Genomic DNA, 21,290 nt, shown 5'->3' with positions numbered 1-21,290 from the left:
TGGACCTCAGACTGGGCCGAAGGTTTACCTTCCAACAAGACAATGACCCTAAGCACACCGCTAAAATAATGAAGGAGTGGCTTCACAACAACTCCGTGACTGTTCTTGAATGGCCCAGCCAGAGCCCTGACTTAAACCCAATTGAGCATCTCTGGAGAGACCTGAAAATGGCTGTCCACCAACGTTTACCATCCAACCTGACAGAACTGGAGAGGATCTGCAAGGAGGAATGGCAGAGGATACCCAAATCCAGATGTGAAAAACTTGTTGCATCTTTCCCAAAACGACTCATGGCTGTATTAGATCAAAAGGGTGCTTCTACTAAATACTGAGCAAAGGGTCTGAATACTTATGACCATGTGATATTTCAGTTTTTCTTTTTTAATAAATTTGCAAAAATTTCTACATTTCTGTTTTTTCTGTCAAGATGGGGTGCTGAGTGTACATTACTGAGAAATAAAATGAACTTTTTTGATTTTTGGAAAATGGCTGCAATGAAACAAAGAGTGAAAAATTTAAAGGGGTCTGAATACTTTCCGTACCCACTGTATGTTCACTGGCATGTTCTTGGCCTTTAGACTTCAATAAACGGGCATTTAATGGTCACACTCACAATAACGGAACTCTACAGACAACAGGGTCTGCGGCGTAGCACCGATACAACTTTGAACGTACTTGAGCACGTAGAGACAACACAGCAATATAGGGGACGTGGTGATCTGTACAATCCATAAATAATGATAGAAAGCTTAGTACATAATTATACCTTTTCAGTTCCTTGTTGTTTACCTATTAGTGTTGTTGTCTGGTCCCAACAACACTAATAGGTAATAATACTACATACTAGAGTCATATTTTACAATGACCTGTGTTTGTATCTATCCTCTCCCTCATCCAGGACCCCTACTTCAGGATGACCCGTGATGTCGCTCCAAGGATCGGTTATCCCAAACCCGCTCTGCTGCACTCCACCTTCTTTCCAGCCCTGCAGGGGGCGCAGACCAAGATGAGCGCCAGTGACGCCAACTCTTCTATTTTCCTCACTGACACACCCAAGCAGATCAAAAACAAGGTTACTATTTAATACCATCAATAGTCACTGGTCAGATTTATATTGCCTATAATTGCTGACTGTCTGGTCTGACCTATGGAACCATTGCTCACAGATCAACAAACATGCATTTTCTGGGGGAAAAGATACAGTGGAGGAGCACAGGAAGCATGGTGGAAACCCAGACGTAGATGTCTCGTTCATGTATTTGACCTTCTTCCTGGAGGATGATGAACAGCTCGAGAAGATCAGACAGGTGAGGGTGTAGAGAACAGAGAAAACAAATGATAGCTTCCAAACTTTATTTATTTTACTAATCACACACTTTCCTCTGCTTTCTGAATCTTTATCTTGTTTGTCATTCTCCTCTGCACCCTCATCCTCTCCTTCAACTTCCTTTCTGCACTCGCCTCGGATCCACTCCCTCTCCGTTGATCTCTCTGCAGGACTACGCAAGTGGAGCTCTCCTAACTGGAGAACTGAAGAAGATTTTGATCGAGACTCTGCAGCCCATTATTTCCCAGCATCAAGAGCGGCGCAAACAAGTCACAGATGAGACAGTCAAGCAGTTTATGACACCCAGGCCGTTAAACTTTAGCTTATAGCCGGCTTGAGCCCCTGAGATGTCAAGGTTAATCATGTCATTACTCCCAGTACAAGAGAAAATGCTTAATCCAACTTTTTCCATTGAAAAATATTGTAATTTTTAATGGGAAGAGGGACATTTTCTCATACAGTAGAATATTCTAAATGTAAATTACTGGAGCGATGATTTGCTTCTCTGTGTGTGTCAAACTAAGCATGGCATTGCCCACACCTTCATGCTAATTGTCATGCAACTTGTTAGCTTCACGCTGCACCAAATGTACACATTTGTCTTCATGAAGTGTTGCGCTGATTTAACATGAGCCCTACTCCTCACTTTGAAATCAGTCCAGGATAAATGACGATTAAAGCTTAAATGTGTATTTGTTGCAAAATGTGCTTAGTGGACGACAACATGGCTACAATGTTGATACAATGAAAAATGTTGGTTATGAAGTCTTATTTTACTTTGCTAAAAATAGCATTCTGAACAATAACTCACTTTGAAATTATGAAAAGCATCTGTGTAGTGTATGGTGTGAGGAGATAATAGGAGATATATGATGAGCCGTTAATCTCTTAAGAGTTTGAGCACAGACCAATAAGTAGGCTACCGGTGTCTTACTCAAGGGAACTAAAGTAAATGTGTTTGTTAAAAGGGGCTTGACTCAAGGTAACTCTTTCTGTAAGCACGTTCTAAGTTAGAGGTTTCATTCATCTTATGCCCAGACTAATATATGTATTTTATTTACATGGACACATAGTAAAAGTATAAATGTTTCCCATAATATCCCACACCAACAAATTAATATTGACATTTTGTGATATAATAACTGCGCTGTTGTCAAAGATGTAATTTGAGCATGGAACAATGAATCCATATTACATCACATTCCATTATGTCTTTGATACAAATTTATTCTGAATATACCTATATTTCAAGGTAAAACAATAATAATAATAATAATGGAGCCAAGTAGGTCACAGTCTTAACTTACAGACCTCCTGCCAGAAGCACCACTTTCCATTCTGTATGTAGAGGAGACATTTGTATTATATGTCCCTGGGCTGAAACCTGAAGGGTCCATCTCACAGAACAAGTGCATTTAAACTTTCTAGGATTTAAACAAACAAGAATACAAGGATGACACTGGACAGGTATTTGCCTCTTTGCTTTGATTGTTTGCTGTGTTGGAAATTAGCCTCCAGTCATTCAAAGGATGGATGTGTAAACGCCTCTTAAAGGCTGTAAAAACTTTTATTGTTTGCTTCACGCAAGACGTGCTTCAAAAATATCAACGCCAAATACATGTGTGCAAATATCCTTTAAAGGTAGGTGCATTTAAAAAAAAACAGAATTGTTCTCATCTGCTATAAGACATCAGTTTGACAGTCTTACCATATGCAGACAAAGTTCAGTAAATAAATATTTTTTTAAAGGCACCTGTTCAACTCCTCCAGTCAGGCCTGAGAAGCAGACATGGGCATCTGAACTTCCATGCCTTAGTTTACAGAAATACTGAAGGACATCCCTGTAGGTCCTGAATGCTACAGAGAAGGGAGGAACACAGCTATGAGTGGCTTTTTTACAAATCAATCAGTTAATGGAGAAAATAATCAGCAGATTATTCCATAATGAAAATAATACCCTATAAAACTAGGTCAAAATGAGCTCCACCTCAAACAATAACAGTAAAATACTTTAACATGCATGCATGAGTAATAATAATCTAATGATATAATAGTGTAGCAATCACAGGAGACATTTTTCTGCATTGAGTACTTTTAATAGGCTACTCTTTTTTCCTGAATATACTAAAATACTTTTAGATAACATTTTCAACGCAGGACTTTTACAATGTGGTATTAGTACCTTTACTTAAGTACAGGCTCTGAATGCTTCCTCCACCACTGCCTAGTTGGACACTTGCTGATGATCACCCCTACGATGACGCTGTTGATTTCGACGGTAGAGATGACCACGGTGTCCGGCAGTGACAGTTTCAAACTCTCCTCTGCTGCTCCCCCCGGCGGCAGCCAATGGGTGTGAGGGGCGGACAGTACCCGCTAGGGGAGTCGTCTCCTTCCAAGTAATCCGATTGGTCTGCCTTAAAAAGGGGCAAACACGCCGCTTCTTCTTTTCTACTTTGAAGCCTACCTCCTCCTCCCGCCGTACAGAAATAGAATAGGTTTGAAGTGAGCAGTGCAGTGAAAAGAGCATTTCTAGTAGTGAGAGTGAGGACACATCAGCGAAAAGTGACCTCAGTCTGCCGCCAGGTCCCCAGGCTACGAGAGTCCGCGTGGTTACCATTAGCCGGAGGAACTTGTTATCTTCACGTTTGCTCAGCATCAAAACAGCGTATTTCTGAAAGAGCTAACCAGCTTGGCGGAACATCAAGCCGGTGTTTGTAACACACCCAAGTTCGGACAGGTCCTGGGGACAATATTTATAACAAAGTAACGTTACCCATTAAGGTCTTGTGAATTACGTTTGTCAGCCACCGAGTTAGCTTGACAAATTCAGCCGGAAGACTTTTGGGGGAATGGCATTAGACTTCGCTGCGGGCTGTATAGGAGGTAAGTAATTAGCTAGTAGCCACGTTAGCCAGGTTAACAAGTTGAAGCTAACGACTAGCGTTAGCTTTTTTGTAGCAGCAGCTGTCGTCAGACAACGCGTGGGCAGTTGTAAAGTTAGTGATTTGTGCCCGGCTGCCACGTATTAGACACAACATAAATAATGAAAGATGCCAGATTATAGACTCAAATCGTAGGGAGTTTATTTTTTAAACACTTGTGCAAACCCCGGATGAAACGTTACATCCCATACCTGTAATGACTTGGCTCACACGAAGGGAGTGGTGTTTATGCTCTGTGTTGACGTTCACAAAAGCCCTTGTTTCGTTTTAATTACACTTGCACAAGTCCAGCCCTAAGCCCTCAGAAATGTAAAAAACAAACAAAAGAAGTTTGTCTATTGTTATCAGACATTCCTCGTTGGGGAGCAACCCTCTAAAGTTCGAGTCCCCGTGAGAATCTTGTCAGCTGTTTTGTCTTTGCCCAAGGCCAGACTTCCAGATAGCCTCACTTGAGGGCGCAGGTCCTGATGTGGTGATGTGAAAGTTTTGTCCAGACAGCCTGGTCTAAGTTTTGTCGTCTGTTGTCTCTGCAGTCATACCTGAATTTTACTTTATTCATTCTCATGGTTATTATTTTTAGTGTTATATTTGTCTTTTAAAGCCCTGATTGCTTTTATCATGTCTGTGTTGTTTGGATAATGTGTGTCAAGTGCATGGATGCCTTATCAGTTTACTGCAATTCAAGTCTGCCTGTGGGTACAAATAAAGTAACCTAATCTTACTGTAACATGAAAGACTGAGGTTGAATTTTCATTTCAGCTCTCAATGTGGAAGAGCTCTGTTGACCTCAGTTTTGGGACTCATTACACTGCTAATGCAGTCATTTATTTCTCAATAGAAATGTATTCTGGTTTGTGCTCATCATAGTTACTGATATATTCACCTAAGGCTACTCTGGATTCAGTCCAACACCGCCACAGACTACTTTTAAGTTTTATTCACTGATTCACACAAAGGTGTGTAATTGTGCATAGTTTGCACATTAGGACTGCAATACACATCCATGCAATAGTGCTATTGTATAATGGCTTTTGGGCTCATTCGCATAACTCAAGGACAGGGCAATGTTAAGCTTTCGTCACTGGGTACAGTACAGTGACCAGCTGATTGCCTTGCTCAGCCTTAGGGGGACGGGCTGTTTGCTGTTGCGAAATGAGCCACTTGATCATAAGCCATTGTCTTTCTCAAAATTTAACTGTATTTGGAATGCATCACTGCGATTAATCAATAATTAGGCTACAAACACTATGTACTAAAGTGCTGTCCCAATACTTTATGGAGGGGCAGTTTTTTCATGGTGTGCTTTTGGTTAAGGGAAATCTTAATGCTACAGCATACAATATTAGACAATATTTTATTTAATATTATAACACTTTGTGTTTGGCATTTTCCATTTATTCATTTTAGCTGACGCTTTTATCTTGCTCAAGGACACATTGGTGGATGGGTCACAGTGGGGGATTGAACCTGGGTCTCTCACGCCAAAGGCAAAGTCTTATCCACTGCTCCAACACCTGTTTCAATATGACGATGTCCCCGTACACAAAGTCACCTCCATAAAGAAATGGGTTTTCCCAGTTTGGTGTCAAAGAACTTGACTGGCCTCAACCCTGTATTTGTTTCCATATAGTGTAGTATCCGTAGCCATATAGCTTTTAGGCGTGCATTGCTATAGTGCTTTTATCAGGCCAAGAAAACAATGACAGATGAGTAATTCGTTGTTATTTTCCAATATGATGTCTTGTTTTTCAGGTGCTGCTGGTGTTTTAGTCGGACATCCATTTGACACTGTGAAGGTGGGTGTCTGTTCCATCCTCTTCACTATTTACTCACGTTAGGCAATGGCATGATCCAGTACATTGCTGTAATGTGATGTTGTAAGTCAGACCACTCTGTTAGCAGCCTGAATTTGAATCCAGATAACCTAACTTTACACCTAGGGAGGCTGTCTACTGAGCCATATGATTAATGTGGGGATATTTTTAGGACAAAGATATTAGTCGAACTGTCAACGGCAGTTTAATCTTATGCTGATCATGTTTTCTGTCGTGTATATGTATTTATGTCTAAACAGATCATTTATACATGTCTTCAAAATCCCCCTTAATTGTCTTATGTTTAAGAAAGTGTAGAGGGAGCAACACTTTCAACAGATTGTAAAAGAGATAACTTAATATTGTTGTCCACCACCAAACAAGTTAGCAGTATTGTTCTAGCTCATAGTTTCACAAATGCTTAGCTTTTAATCAGTGTACACAGAAGTTCAGAACAAGGAGGTGCACCCATTTCATTTTTAAAATTGTAATCATCCTAGGCTATTTAGGGACATCTGCTTCAGTTACTGGCATTTTGCTGAATAACTCTAGTATTCTGTAAGCCTATACAGTCACTGTTTTCAACTAACCGCAAGGTCAAAGGAAGCATCATAGTCATCAAAGTTAGTAGACTTGTCTGTGCAGTACTCCTTTGACTCTTCGGCTCCCTCTCGAAATTTTAGGGAGGGAAAAAAAGCAGGACTACTTTATGCGGTTTTCTGACATCACATTGGATGATTTCTTTGAATTTACGGTAATATTCAAAGTTTTCACTTAAGGCCACTAACTCATAAGACTGCACTCGTACACACGTGCACACTGTAGTTTGTTAGGCAAGGAAGTTTTTAAAAATGGCACACACTTGATTGAAGTTGCAGCCTCCACTTCAGATACGTACATACAGAGATGGTGAATAGTTTGATTGTAGCACTTTTTATGCATTGCTTTCAATGTCATTTCTCCCTGAGTCAGTGTCTAGGGAGGCTGTCTTTAACAGCAGCAGTGTCACAGTGTTGTAGATGAGAGGAATAAACAACCTCTCCGTGGATATGTGACCTAGTAAGTATGGTCAAGTGCTTCCCTCCCCCCCCCACCCCACCCCCTCACCAAATGTCTTGTCTTGAGCTATAGAAATATAAAGCAAAGAAGACAATTTATTTTACATTCTTGGTTAGTTTTTTTTCTCCCTCATGTTGCACCCCCTAAGCATCCTTTTTTACCCTGAAAATATAACCATTTCAAAGTACTGTTGCCTACTTGTTTCGCTTTAAACCTGTATTACAATATGTGGTTTGTAGTTGTTGCGGCCCTCTTTGGCCTTATTACGCTGGCATACGACTCTGACACAAGGGCTGTCATCCACAGGTGAGGCTTCAAGTTCAAAATGTGGACAAACCTCTGTACCGTGGGACATATCACTGCTTCCAGTCAATCATACGCCAGGAGTCGGTAAGCTTGTGTTTGCTCTGTGAATGCCTTTTTAATGTTTTACCACCTTCCTTTCAAAGTTGTCTTAGATATTACCATCTTTAAAAATGTCACAGCTGTAAAGTAATGTGTAGTGTTTTTTACCGTGTGCTGCTTCCTATGCCAACGTGGAGAATGGTCACTGCACTAATTAAAAGTGTCCAGTTACAGTGCCATCTAGGCAGCATGTTCCTAACATGGGGCGTTAGGGGTGGTGTGTCTGTTAGCCAGGGTCAGTGAGGACCTTATTTCTGCATGGGCTAAATAAAGCTTTGGACAACGTGCCATTCGAGCTAAGTGGCTCAGTCTCTGTTGGATGTATTGCATGGAGGTATTGGACTGTATTCCCCTCTACAGAACAATATTAACATAAGTGCATGCTGTCGCTGCACCTCTCTCAGGGAGTAATTCAATATTTTAAAGTGTACAAATGATTAATTCCTAGAAATTAATTACTAGTTTGTGTGCACAAATGTTCAAAAACCTGCCTACAAAGGTGTTCCCTCAGTGGTCCCAGTAATCTGTCTTTGTGTGTGTAGATCCTCGGCCTGTACAAAGGTATTGGCTCTCCAATGATGGGCCTGACCTTCATCAACGCCATAGTTTTTGGTGTCCAGGGCAACGCCATGCGCAAGCTTGGCCGTGACACACCTCTCAACCAGTTCCTGGCTGGAGCATCTGCTGGAGCCATCCAGTGTATCATTTGCTGCCCAATGGAGCTGGCCAAGACACGCATGCAGCTGCAAGGGACTGGAGAGAAGAAGTCGAAGAGGAAGGTGTACAAGAACTCCCTGGACTGTCTGGTGAGAATCTACAATAAGGAGGGAATCCGGGGTATCAACCGTGGCATGGTGACCACCCTGCTGCGCGAGACGCCTGGTTTCGGAGTGTACTTTCTTGCTTACGACGTGTTGACACGTTCCCTGGGCTGCGAGCCAGAAGACCCTTACATGATCCCCAAGCTGCTGTTTGCTGGCGGGATGTCGGGTATCGCTTCCTGGCTGTCCACCTATCCCGTGGATGTGATCAAGTCGCGTCTTCAGGCGGACGGTGTTGGTGGCATCAACCAGTACAGTGGCATTATGGACTGCGTCAGGCAGAGCTTAAAGAAGGAGGGGTGGAGGGTGTTCTCGCGCGGACTCACGTCCACTTTGCTGCGCGCATTTCCGGTGAATGCTACCACATTTGCCATAGTGACTCTGTTTTTATTGTACATGCGTGAGGGAGAGGAGTGTAGCATTCAGGAGCCACAGTCTGTCCAGTTGCAGCCTCTGCCGCCACAGCCAACCAGCATGGAAGCTATCGCGCAGCAGTGAGCAATACAGTCAACAGCAAATCTATCCAGTATAAATGGAATCTGCATGCATGCAGGTCTACGATCTGTTAACTGGTGTCCGTATTGAGAAAGGTGAACTGATCCTAGGTGAGCATCTACCCTTGGAGCTTCAGCAAAGTGACCACATGTAGTATTTAAATAATATATTTTGCGATAAAAACTGCACTTGTAAATATGGTCTGTTTTTAAAAGTCCTAGGTTTTGTACATTTTTTTTTTTTTTTTTTGACTTTTACGCAATTTAGGAAACCCAACGGTACAAGAGTTACTGTAATGTACTGTACAGAAACAGTTCCTAATAGTCAAAGAAACACTTCAGATCAAAATGGAGTATGTTTGAAAATCATGTTAAGAACCGGTCTCCACTATTAGACATGCCTACAGCATTCGGTGATAGTTATTGATTACCAAAGAGTCTGCAAAGTTTGTACTGTTCCTTTGTGCAAACGTCCATCAGTGAAATTAATTTTAAATATTTAATTTTAAGCGGGTTAACCAGTGTATCATAATCCCTCTGTGGTGTCCAGGTCAAGTCTTCCACAGCCTCCTCCATATAATGTGAGCACCGCATTTCAGCATCTTATCATAATGGTTACAATACAAAGAAATCCTTGAACATGTTACACGCTCCTTGTACAAGCACATTTATGTAGGTATTCTTTTTCTGAAATTACAACTGTGGTTAAACTTTCCTATGAAGTCATTGGAATTTGATCCAAGTTGTGGATTTTATAACTTTCTCTACTTCAATAATCCGCATTGGACCCTGAATTTCCTAATGAAAATGTTACAGGCTATAATTTTATGACACTATCATTGTCTAAAACTAAATCTGATGCAGTTTTATATCTTTTTGGACTTTTATTCAGTATCCAAAGGAAGCACCTTATGGGATGACTATTAAGCAATTGTACGGTTAAAACAAATTTTCACTTTGCAATAGATTTTATATTTGTATTTCCCACTAATGCAAGATTCTGTTACAGTGTCGAACAAAACTGGTGGCTTGACAAAAGTGGGATTTTTAAAATCCAAAGTGTATTTTGTCAGTAGAAGCACAATGATTAACAGGCTCCACATTCTCCACAAGATAGATTATAATTCAGTTTATGGCTTGAAATGCCTGGTGTGAACTTTTTGTGAAGATCTTGCAAATGATTGTATCATTTAAGTCTGTCTCTAAACATTTACGAATCTGTTCATAAAATTGACATTCAGACATTTGACCATCAGAGAGACACAAGTGTTATTTATATGGATAGTCAGTTGTCAAGAGGTTACTATTGTGCAAAAAAAAGTTGGTAACAGATTCTATTGTCTTAAAGCCTCTAAATCTGACCCTAAAAGTTTTAAATCCATGAACAAACAAAATCTGGTTAGGAACCCTCCGCTTCCCCCTCACTATTAACCATTATAGGACAGAGCACACAGAGCCATGTAACCTCTGTACTTGACCCATTTAACAGCTGATCGCGTTAGCAAACTTTTTGCAGGTTTAAATTGTAAACTATAACACGTCAAACAGAAACGGCAAAAAGCACTTGTAGCATCTAACTGCAGGTGAAACTTATCAAAATAGCTGGAGCTCTTTCTTTCCTTTATGGATAAAGGCACACATCTTCATGTCTACATCTGCAGTATGTCTACTAGTATAGTCTACTGCTGCTGCTGTTACTTTTCTCATCAGTGAGTGGCAGATGTTTGACTGGGACTGCAGTGTCTGAAACTGCTTTTGGGTTGTCTAAAGACTATATAGTGTGTGTGTGTATACTGTGAATTGGGGGTTTGCTTTTCATGTCATCCTTTCTAAGTATAAAGGTGTGAAATCTATTGGCTTATTTTTCTGTTTCAAGACTTCTGTTCTCTGTTTTGTAATGGACATTTGTCTGACTGTACCGGTGGATGATGCATGATTGCTGATATCTTTGTAGGGCTGCTTTAACTGTCTAATGTTGCCTGTGTGTACTGTGGGGTTTTTTTTTTTTTTGTTTTTTTTTGTACAATATCTTGCACTAAAGCAGCATGTGCACTATGTAGTTCTTTCAGAGAATGATTAAATAAAAGCCACAAAACTGTTCATGGTACAGCTATTACATGTTACATATTTGTATATTGTAACCCTTTTAATTTGTCAGAAAGCCAAACCGGCAAATGGATGAGTTGTTGAGCAAGTCAAGTGACCATAGAGAAATCCAGAAATGTGTTGTTGAAGCAATGAAAGACTGACCTCTAGTGGTTATAGATAGGTATCACAGATTTGACATTTGGCGCTTAGATCACTCTTTCAAATATTTGAAGGGCAACATGACAGTACTTTGACAAAATAATGTACAAAAATAGTTTATTAAAGATATTTGACTATCAAACTCAGAATATGGTTAAACAAATGTATCCATTATTTTGACAAACAATAAGTTATTCAAGTGTCAAATATTGAGTTATGATCACAATATTGCTACGATACTGACAGGATTAGTGCCAGTACATGAGTCTTAAGGGAATCACTTCTCACCGAAGTGATAAAAAAATAGTATGCCTTACATCAAGAAACCTGTGGTTGAGTTGAGCCGTGTTTCCTCTTCAATTTATCGTGCAAGAAAGTTGAAGCAATATCCTGTTGCTCTTCTCGTCATCATATAGAGCAGTAACTGTAATGCTCTGGTCCCTGGTGAGTATGAATGCCCGCTAGCTGTTTTTCCCTGGTTTTGATGTGTTCATGAGTAAGGAGTCACAGGAGTAGCGCAGGAAGCGGTAGATCTCCTCAGCTCTGCTTCGACTCATACAGCCTCCCTTCTGTATTGCTTCAATGGAGCTGCAGGAAGAACGAAAGGGGATGTTGTACTATGTAAACAAGACGGGAAAGAACGTATCTGTTCTGTTTAGAGACACACACACTACTTTTACCTGTTCATGAGTTGAGCAATTGACCTGAAGTTGTGGCTCATGTTGAGGGCATGGACATAGCTTACTGAGGGGAGGCTCAAGTACAGCTGCAGGGCCTGCTGCCTGTGCTGCCCTTTGACCTCCAGCGGTATGCCGATGCCCTGACCTTTACGCTGCTCCAGCCGCGCCAGGTCTGCCAGCAGGCCGGCGCTCTGCTCAGCCCCGTCGCTCCACAGCAAGCGCACCCCGGTATGCACCAGCGCTATCAAAGTGCTGTCATAGTATCGTGTTCGCTGAAAGTGACGCGACGCCTCACCTGTGACAATTATACAGATCAGAAACACAAACACAAAGCAAATTGCTGTGCAAACTATGAACAGTTCCTGTAATGTAGACCTTCAGATTATGAAGAATATTGTGTCCAGTGATATTTGCAATTTTCTGATGTTTTTCCTGATTGACTAATTGTTCGGTCAATAAAAATATCAAAACAAAAAAGCTGCAAATCTTCACATTTAAGAGGCTGGAATAATGAAATGAAAACCATTATGACTTAACCATTAATTAATCGTTTCAGCTATAATTTATAATGTATATTTGCATAACTTAAACCATATTTAAATTCACCATGATGAATCTGTGCAAAAGTCTTGTATTTAACCAAATGTGGCTTCATATCAAGTAATCAAATCACTCTGCTGACTGACCCGGCTTGGTTCGGTCCTTCTCCACAATCAGACAAACGCGCTCAAACAATCCCTGCAAGCTGTTCACTCTTTCAGCCAATCGCTTCCGATTCTGCATTGTGGCCAAATCTGACTGGCCGTGCCTCTCCACTGCCATGCGGTTGCTGACGATAAAGTAGTTGCCGTCCAGCGAGCAAACGTGGACGATGGCAGCGTGGCGCTGGCGCAGGCTGGCCATCAGCTCCACTCCACTGCTGATGCAGCGGCTGTCCACCAGAATGCAAACGGGTCCGGATGCTGCAGGGGACTCGTTGACTGACGAGCCCTGAGCAGAGGGCTTCTGAGGTTCTGAGGAGGTGGCGGGGAGTGTCTGGACAAAGGAAAGCAAAACCTTGATGTAGTCCATTTTTTACTTTCACACATATTGTATGCTCCTATGTACAGGTGTGTTGTCCTGTTTTTGCTCGCACCTGGGGTTGTTTCTTGGAGGATAACAGCAGCTCTGGCTCTAGGAAGTCCAGTTCATCAGAGAGCAGATGCTGGTTTTCCAGCCTCTGACAACACCTGCAGTAGAAAGAAAACAATGCTCTAACTGTTGTTGAGTGTTTGTGTGCTACCATATGGGAACTTATTTACCTCTCATTTTGCTGGTCATCAGCCCCCGAGCGTCTCTGTGCCTTGCTCAGCAATGACACCTTAGATGCTATGGTTGAAGATGAGGATGAGGGGGGTTTCTGCTGCTGCCAAGGCCTACTTGGCTCCAGCTGTACCGCCTTTGGCCACAAGGGGGCAGCAACACCCTCCTCTGTTGTGACACTTCTCTTTTTACACACTTCCTCTGTCTCCTCCTCACTAGAATCACAAACGCGTATGACACGGGCATGCTTGGTTTTCATCCCCGCTCTCTGCTCTTTTGGCGCTTCAGCTGCAGTCTTAGAGCCGGCTCGGGCTCTTGCTCTGACTTTGTGCAGGAAAACACGCCGCCTGGTGGCATACTGCCTCTTCCCGTCCACATACGAGTCCTCGGGCATAAGTTCAATGTCTTCGGCCTCTTCCTCGCTGCTCTTCAGCTCCTCCACCTCCTCAACCTCACTGCCCACCACAAAGCTGTCCTCTGCATAGGTTTCATCCATCTCAGGCACCTGGGACCAAAGGTTAGGAACATGGACCGGAGTCATTGATTAGACTAAAAGTTAACTATATTACTCGTTATAACTCAAGTTTGTATTTGCATTGAGTAAACAAAAGCTGAAAATTAAACATTGTATACCTGGGAAAATATGTCCATGTTGTGATGATTCCTGTAGGACATTTTGAACTTGCCCTGGATTGCAGGGCTCCTCACTGACTTCAGGTAAACACCGTGCATCTCTGAGTCTGATATAGGGGAGAAGACAGGAAGACCAAGAAATTTAAATTCCTTCGTTCACTTAAGATCAAACACGTAAGTTCGTTGAATAAGATCAAACTATAATCCACTGAAGGTCCAATTAAACCACATTTCTTGGAATAACCACAGTGTTGTACCGTTCAGTCCCTGTGAGAAGTGGGTGTTATCAACCACAAAGCCTTCAAGAGACCGGTCCAGATCTTCTCCATCATCTTCGTCAGATGACACATCTGCCCCCTCCTCGTCCTCCTCCTGCTCTGCTTCTTCATCCAGGAACTGACGCCCTGGTCGACATACGGTGTGCTGAGAAGGGAACGATGGAAAATATCAAGGCTTGACGGATTACGAAGCTGTGCAGCTGATAGATATTTTTAGACATGACATTTTAATGTAAGGAGGATGGTGTCATTTTATGGGTAAAAGTTAAGCTGGACTGAAATGTGTTCTGATTGTATTCTGAAGGCGACAAACAGCAGCTACTTTTGGTGTGTGTTTTTAAAGTGTTTTTCTGCCCACTTACAGTAAAACCTGCATTTGTATGTAAACAGGTGCCATTCATTCCGTGCAGTGAAAACATGAAAAAATCTAATGCTATAAATTCAGATTCAGATCACAGAGTCCTACTTTGGCACCTGTTGCCACACAGACCTTGGCTTTGCGCTGTTGGACCGGTTGCCTCTCAGCTCCGTGTGCTAGGTTTCTGCGTGTGAACACGGACTCGTTCTGGAAATCGTCATCAGAAACAGCTTCGCCCTCCATTTCATCCGACTGGAGACCAATGAGGAGAACAAATGAGTTGAATACTGTACACAGTGAATGGTTTATGATGCTGCATGTTATTAAACCATGATTGCTTGAAGGACATTTTTATAAGTAGTGCACGGAGTGAAAGTATTAAACAAAATTGGCTGTGTTGAGTAGGCTGAACCATCAATTTCATTCTTTACCACTAATGAAGAAAATCTTACAGTGTTAAGTGCAGCTGCACGTCTCCTGTTCACAACCACCGGGGAGTCCACGTCACTGGAGATCTTTGACTAGCAGAGACAAAACATGTTACATACGTACATACATGTGCAGTCTGTGTCTGAACTTAATGCTCCTGTTTTGCTAAGATATTTCAGGAGCTGAAAATCCCTCTTCACTGCTTGCAAGCCTGTTGCCATGACAACTGCAGGCACCTGCAGGAAATGATGGACAGAGGCAGCCTGAGATGTCTGAATAAGATAGCTCCTGTCTTGCCTGTTTTTTCTGAGGATCACTTTTTATGTACTATGTATTTGTAATTGTAAACTAAAAGATTAGAATTTAAGCCACCATCTTTTTGTATACGAGACGTATACATAAGGTTAACGTATACATTAACCTTATGAGTGGGATAAAAGAACAAACTGATTTATTCTTATTTCTTTTTAGCAAAAGCTTTAGCTTTCATTCACTGGTTCCAGGTTCTTGAATGTGAATATTTTCTGGCATTTTCAGTCTTCTGTGATAGTAAACTGGATATCTTTTGGTTTTTGACATTTGAAAATGTCACCATGGGCTCTGGAGAATTTTCAGACATTTTATAGACTAAATGATTAATCCAGAAAACAATCAGCAGATTAATAAAAATAATTATCAGTTGCAGTTTAACAGGCCTTGCACACCATTTCCGGGGACCACAATGGGTTGTTGTGATGTCTTCTTTTATGAAGCACAACGTCGTCCTCACTGTCACTGCTGCACTCCACTAAGACAAAAGGTGAGACAGACGGCAGGTTCAAAATGGACCCAATTTAAAGTTTAGGAATCAGACTTTTTGAAGGGGTAAACAAACCTGGATGAGGAGAGGAGCCAGCCACGCAAACAGATTCCTGACGTGAGCTGTTTTCCACACCTGACACACCCTCTGCCTTGGCGGTGCGACCCTCCAGACGTCTCCGCTTCAAGCTGGAGAGCAAAGACGGTGTGTGAGGCCCAGCGGTACCGGGCACAAGCATCCGCCTGGCTGCCGGCGATGCAATCGGAGATGGGAGCGCACCGCCCAGAAGAGAGGACGTTTCTCTCCCCCTGTGCTCTGACAGCATTTGTGGGGTAGATAATGTGTGTTCACTGAACTGTAGGGGCATTCTCTGTCTATGGAAGCTGTTGTAGGGAGTGGAGGCGTCAGACACAGCCTGCTTTTTAGGCTGCAGAGAGGTCAACATACATGGGGCAGGAACATCCTCTACTTCCTCTTCCTCAGAATCCTCCAGTGAATAGCCGAGGTCGAAGTTGACAGAGAAGATGTCATGGGAGCTGTCAAATGACTCCGAATTTTGCTGCATCGTTGGAGATTTACAATGAGCTGAAATTGCTATTAAATTGTCTGTTACAGGTTTCCTTGCCGCTGCTGTGTGTGTATTATTACTTGTAGCGTTATGTGTGTTTGTGTCCTGTGTTATCAGCTTGGCGTGTGGAGTATGAGCTAAATCACCTGTGTGCGCTGTGTTTAATCTGTGTGCGCCTTCAGCTGCGTATGTAGTGCTACATGGGTTTGCTGGGGTGTGTATACGTGAAGTGTTCAACATATTTTTTGTGCTACTAGCAATGTCTCCGGCACTGGGTGATGTCCTGGGCGTGACGCCAGGAGTGGAGATGTTCGGGATGGTCATCTGCAGGAAGGCTTCGTCATCCCCAAACAGATCTATGCTCTCGTCCATCTGACAGCCCCTGTCGTCTTTCACGCCACAGTCTCTCAAGTCTGGCATTTCCCCATTCCTCGTGTCATCCCAACAACTTTCTTTTTCCTCGCTATCATTCTTACTCTTCTTACCAACCCGTTCCTCCTTATAAACCTCGTCATCTGTCTCCTTGCTGTTATCTCTTATTTCATGATTATCATTTAGTTCTTCTTCCCCAAAAACCTCATCCCAGGTCGGACTGTCTGCTGCTATGCTGCCCCTGCTGACAGTCTGCAGCTCCTGATGAGGCCGATCATGATAGATTTTACTGTCTTCTATGCCAACTGGAGGTTCATCTGAGTGAGCCCTCGGGGCGTCATTGTCAGCGTCACTCATCATCACTTCATCATCGTCGTCGTCGTCGTCGTCGTCGTCGTCGTCGTCGTCGTCGTCGTCGTCGTCGTCGTCGTCGTCGTCGTCGTCGTCCACATCCAGGGTAAAGCTGACCTGGAAGGGCTGATGAGGCCGTTGAGGCAAGGGAGAAAGCGACGGAGCAGCTACATTAGCTTCTACATCTTCAGTCAGTGCCGGTGGAGAACGGGACAAGAGCTCCGCCACGTTGGCCAGGATGACTTTCAGACTCTGATCTCCGTCTGGGGGGAGTATGGCGGACGGGGGAGAAGGCAGTGAACCCCATGTAGGAAGGTAGAACATGGCTTGGAGTTCAACATTTTCATCTTCATCAATTTTAGCAGTCAAATGTGAAATGTTGTCTAAATTTACAGGCTCAGATTTTATGACATCCTCATAAACAATGGCACAGTCCTCATCCATGTCAGTTTCTGGACACTCATTGTGTAGGGGAAGAGAATAAATCGGCTCAGGTCCTGGGGAATCTGTGATGTTATCATAAGGGGCCTCAGTATCATGTTCAACAGGAAGTCTTTGTTTTGTCACGGCCAATGTGGAAACTGAACTTGTCTTTCGTGTATTTTCCCTCTCGGCTTCCTCGTCGATAAATTCCAGATCAGACAATGTCGAGTGAGACTGTTTGGGTGTGTTGTCGGAAGTTTTGGTACAGGTCTTGGTGCCCTTCTGTTTCTTCTGTCTGTTCCTCACATGGCCGTCCGCTTTGTGCAGGTAAGGAAGAAGCTCCTGCTCGTAACGACATTCTCCCTAAACACACACACACACACACACAAACACACACACACACACACACCAGTTGTATAAGGAAAGCATCTGCAGGAGAACCAAGGTCAGGGAGCTGTAATCAGCCTGTGGAGTGGCCAATTCACCAATCAAACAGCATGTTAGTTCATGTTCATACAGTAATCTAATCAGGAAATGTTGTATGAAGAGATGTCACATTGCAGCCACACATGTAGTACACACAAAAGTCTGATGTAACATTTCCAATTTATTTGTTTTTCTAAAACAGAGAGGAAGACGGACAGCCAGACACCGTTCCCCAGAACAATCATTTAAATAGGACAACATCTCTATGAATCTGCCCAAAATGAAAACATCTTTCCGTCTGTTCATCTCTTTCTTGTTGTATGTTGCGCACAAGCACACACTGACACACAAACACACACACACACACACACACACACACACACACACACACACTGTAATCATGCAGCACCTGTCATCTTTGCAACGTGGCTATGACGTGGAAGCGATTTGTCTAGAGTGGTATCCTGCTTGGGCAGGCGGGGTGCTATTGAACCTGTGAGCAGCAGGATTAAGTGAACAGAAAAGACAAAGATGCCCAGTGTGGAATGACAGTGGGAAAAAGGAGTGTATATGGAGAGCAAAATACTGGTTTTGCCTAGAAAGAGGGCAATTCAAACTACATGAAAGGACCTTATGTCACTTTGTTAAATAAAGCTTCACCCAAAATAGAGTTGGAATTATTTGAATGGGAAGAGATGGCCTCAAGCATTGATAAAAATGGTTAACTGTTCACAAAAGACAGTCTTTCAGTGGTCATATCTCACATGAAATAGTGTTTCCACTTTTATTCTGTTATAAAACTGTGCATTAGTGCAGACAACTAAGCTTCATGGATTCCACTTGCAAAGACCACATAGGCCTTGATCCAGATGGAGCCTGCTTTGTCTTTACACCAACAGGTCACCAAGTGTAAAAGTACTGCATGGTGTCACCTGCGTACTCCCTTTTCTTCTGTGTCGAAGCACTGGCTGTGAAACTGTTGTCAATTAACTCAGATATATATGTATATGACCTATACCTGGTGGAAGTTAGTCATGCCCTAATTTCATCCTGTCTTGAGTACTTAACTCTCTATACTTAGCACTCAGTAAAAAGCACTAAATTGTCACCATTAGTTTATTCACTGAGAAGAAGAAGAGAACACTTTACCCCAATTTTCCTTTCATTGACTACCCACAACACAGTTAAATATTTCAATATAAGTCCTAACCTACTAAACCCACACTGTACATGTAAGGACGCACACATAGGTCAGTGATTTGCAACCGAGAGTGAATGTGCAGGTGCTGGTTTGGCACTCTGTAGAATTAATTACTGCTTACAATCCGCACTGTTGACTAAAAACACCCCTTTTTCTAACTGTTTTGTTTTTTTGGAATGTCAATGTCTGAGAGACACTGAGCTTTTTTTGAGCTTTTTCCAAATAAAAAGTATCTCAGTTTTTTCCCCCCTGCCAACTGTGGCCCTAATAATGCTTACTCTGTGAGGCTGTAATTAGGCACAGAGGTTCTTTGAGCTAAATGCTAATGTTGGGGTGCTAACATGCTGATGTTAAGTAGGTATGTTTACCATGTTCACCATCTTAGTTTAGCATTTTAGAATGCTAACATTTGCTGATTAACACTAAACACAAAGTACAGCGCAGGCTGATGAGATTGTCATTTGTTTTTTTAGGTAGTTAGTCATAAATAAAACCACTGGACAAATTAAAATTTTGACCTAATGGTGGCGCTAGATGAAAAGTGGATTATCAATTTATCTGGAAGGGAACATAAATGTTTGTACCAACAATCCATCCAGTTGTGTGTCAACTTGGTGGAGTTAGAGAAATGTTTGAGGATCACCAAAGTCCATAGGATTAATCGTCTGGGGACCATGAATGGCTCTACAAACTTTCTTGGCAATCCATCAAAGACTTGTGATATTTTCAGTCGAGACCAAAGTGTTGGATCGACCAATAGATGCTAGTAGCATAGCTCTATGGAATGGGTTTGATGGCTTGACATTTAAATTTTTCTACTTTGACACCTGGTGCCAGTATGATGGAGGGTGTGTCCTCTGCATTTTTTTATTGTTAATTTGTTCACACTCGTCTAATGACCACGCTATTGTGGTTCTGCTAAGTTTGTTTGCCAACATACCTCTGTAAAAACAGCTTTTGAAATGTTCAGCATGTACCAGACGGATAAACAAGAGGTTTAGCGAATTCAATCTGTGAAACAAACATCTCCAACAAGAAGACATACAGCGGCAATAAACCATGAAACAGGCTGTACAACATTTATATAGTCACATATGTGCAATAAGCAACCACTCTGACATGTCGAGAAACGCAAGTGATGATGTTTATCATCTCAGTGACACCTGAACAATAATTTCTTCAATACCTCACTTAAACCTTTAATTAGACAAACAAACCCGGGGGCAAACACTGAGCAGCTTGCAGGTGTCACGCTCTGTGCAGTAAGAGCATTAGAGCTGTAATCAACACTTCAACACTCTAGGCAGGTGAGGCTTTCCGCTAAAAAAAATGTCCGTTCATGGGAGCTTTTTAATTGTCATGCCTGTGTTAACGTCGGTGGTAGCACTTTAAATAAATTAAATTTTTTATTCTGATTTTTCTTAGCTAATATAAAAATATAGTCTTCTGTGTTTCCATTTGACTAATTTATTTTCAAATTATATAAAAGCCCCAATCTATATTTTTTGACCATGTAAATTAATAAAATCTGATCAGGATATTGTGTTTTTCTTCGACGATCATTATGTAAAATATGGGTATGTTACACCTGTGTTTATGATAACATAAGCATCTATCCATCCATCCAGAGAGAGAGAGAGAACTTAGACTTAGTAGTTGTCTAGTATTAGTGTGTTTAATATAACACTCTAGACACAGCAGTTTCTTGTTTTCCAAATTTTGATGGTTTGAACAGAGATTTCGTTTGTCGTTTTACTGATAATTTGATTGTTTTCTAATAGCTATTAACTGTACTGATTAAAGCAAAATTAATAAATTTATTTTTTATATTTGCATGAGAGTATCCATGTTCTTTTAGGTATAGGTATAGGAGGTACAGTGGGGGAAAAAAGTATTTGACCCCTTGCTGATTTTGCAGGTTTGCCCACTTACAAAGAATGCAACGATCTACAATTTTAATCATATGTACATTCTAACAGTGAAAGACAGAATCCCAAAGAAAATCCCAGAAAATCACATCATATGAATTTATAAAAATTGATAACCATCTGATGAGGAAAAACAAGTATTTGACCCCCTACCAAACAGCATGTTAATATTTTGTAGAAAAGCCATTATTGGCCAGCACAGATGTCAAACGGTTTTTATAGTTGGTGACAAGGTTTGTGCACATTTCGGCAGGGATGTTGGCCCACTCCTCTCTGCAGACAGCCTCCAAATCATTCAGGTTCCGAGGTTGTCGCCTGGCAACTCGAATTTTAAGCTCCCTCCAAAGATTTTCAATTGGATTCAGGTCTGGAGACTGGCTAGGCCACTCCAGAACCTTGATGTGCTTCTTCTTCAGCCACTCTTTTGTTG

General features: G+C 42.0%; 3 protein-coding genes across 12 annotated transcripts in view; 2 read left to right on the top strand and 1 right to left on the bottom strand.

Moving 5' to 3' along the window:
• The window catches only part of LOC123978697 (tryptophan--tRNA ligase, cytoplasmic), an 11,751-nt gene extending 9,732 nt beyond the window's left edge, over positions 1–2,019 (top strand). For all 5 annotated transcript variants that reach the window (XM_046062107.1, XM_046062110.1, XM_046062111.1 and 2 more), the window contains exons 9-11: positions 899–1,072; positions 1,167–1,307; positions 1,498–2,019. In XM_046062107.1, the coding sequence (XP_045918063.1) occupies positions 899–1,072; positions 1,167–1,307; positions 1,498–1,656 (474 nt within the window). In that variant the 3' untranslated portion in view covers positions 1,657–2,019. The remainder of the gene's footprint in view (positions 1–898; positions 1,073–1,166; positions 1,308–1,497) is intronic.
• A 1,710-nt stretch (positions 2,020–3,729) lies between these two features.
• On the top strand, positions 3,730–10,965 carry LOC123978700 (mitochondrial basic amino acids transporter). Its single transcript, XM_046062119.1, has 4 exons — positions 3,730–4,213; positions 6,025–6,068; positions 7,452–7,535; positions 8,093–10,965. Exons 1-4 carry the CDS (start codon positions 4,180–4,182, stop codon positions 8,867–8,869), a joined length of 939 nt encoding a protein of 312 aa, XP_045918075.1. The 5' UTR covers positions 3,730–4,179; the 3' UTR covers positions 8,870–10,965.
• A 247-nt stretch (positions 10,966–11,212) lies between these two features.
• Positions 11,213–21,290, bottom strand: part of fancm (FA complementation group M) — a 66,353-nt gene continuing 56,275 nt past the window's right edge. For 3 of the 6 annotated variants that reach the window (XM_046062099.1, XM_046062103.1, XM_046062104.1), the window contains 12 exons: positions 16,979–17,668; positions 15,667–16,942; positions 15,497–15,579; positions 14,816–14,884; positions 14,496–14,615; positions 13,985–14,150; positions 13,728–13,834; positions 13,094–13,599; positions 12,928–13,021; positions 12,479–12,827; positions 11,793–12,087; positions 11,213–11,700 (listed from right to left, as the gene is read on the bottom strand). In XM_046062099.1, coding sequence (XP_045918055.1) covers positions 11,574–11,700; positions 11,793–12,087; positions 12,479–12,827; positions 12,928–13,021; positions 13,094–13,599; positions 13,728–13,834; positions 13,985–14,150; positions 14,496–14,615; positions 14,816–14,884; positions 15,497–15,579; positions 15,667–16,942; positions 16,979–17,668 — 3,882 coding nt within the window. In that variant the 3' untranslated portion in view covers positions 11,213–11,573. Of the gene's footprint in view, positions 11,701–11,792; positions 12,088–12,478; positions 12,828–12,927; positions 13,022–13,093; positions 13,600–13,727; positions 13,835–13,984; positions 14,151–14,495; positions 14,616–14,815; positions 14,885–15,496; positions 15,580–15,666; positions 16,943–16,967; positions 17,669–21,290 lie in introns of all 6 variants that reach the window. The other 3 variants (XM_046062101.1, XM_046062100.1, XM_046062102.1) reach the window with 3 other exon arrangements.

The sequence above is a fragment of the Micropterus dolomieu genome, linkage group LG11 (assembly GCF_021292245.1).
Source record: "Micropterus dolomieu isolate WLL.071019.BEF.003 ecotype Adirondacks linkage group LG11, ASM2129224v1, whole genome shotgun sequence".
Lineage (NCBI taxonomy): Eukaryota > Metazoa > Chordata > Actinopteri > Centrarchiformes > Centrarchidae > Micropterus > Micropterus dolomieu.
This window is presented reverse-complemented; position numbering and strand designations above follow the sequence as displayed.

Coding starts and splice junctions, on each gene's coding strand:
- LOC123978700 (XM_046062119.1), top strand. CDS start 4,180: ATGGCATTAGACTTCGCTGCGGGCTGTATAGGAG. Junction 4,214..6,024: donor CGCTGCGGGCTGTATAGGAG/GTAAGTAATTAG, acceptor CTTGTTTTTCAG/GTGCTGCTGGTGTTTTAGTC. Junction 6,069..7,451: donor ATCCATTTGACACTGTGAAG/GTGGGTGTCTGT, acceptor TGTCATCCACAG/GTGAGGCTTCAAGTTCAAAA.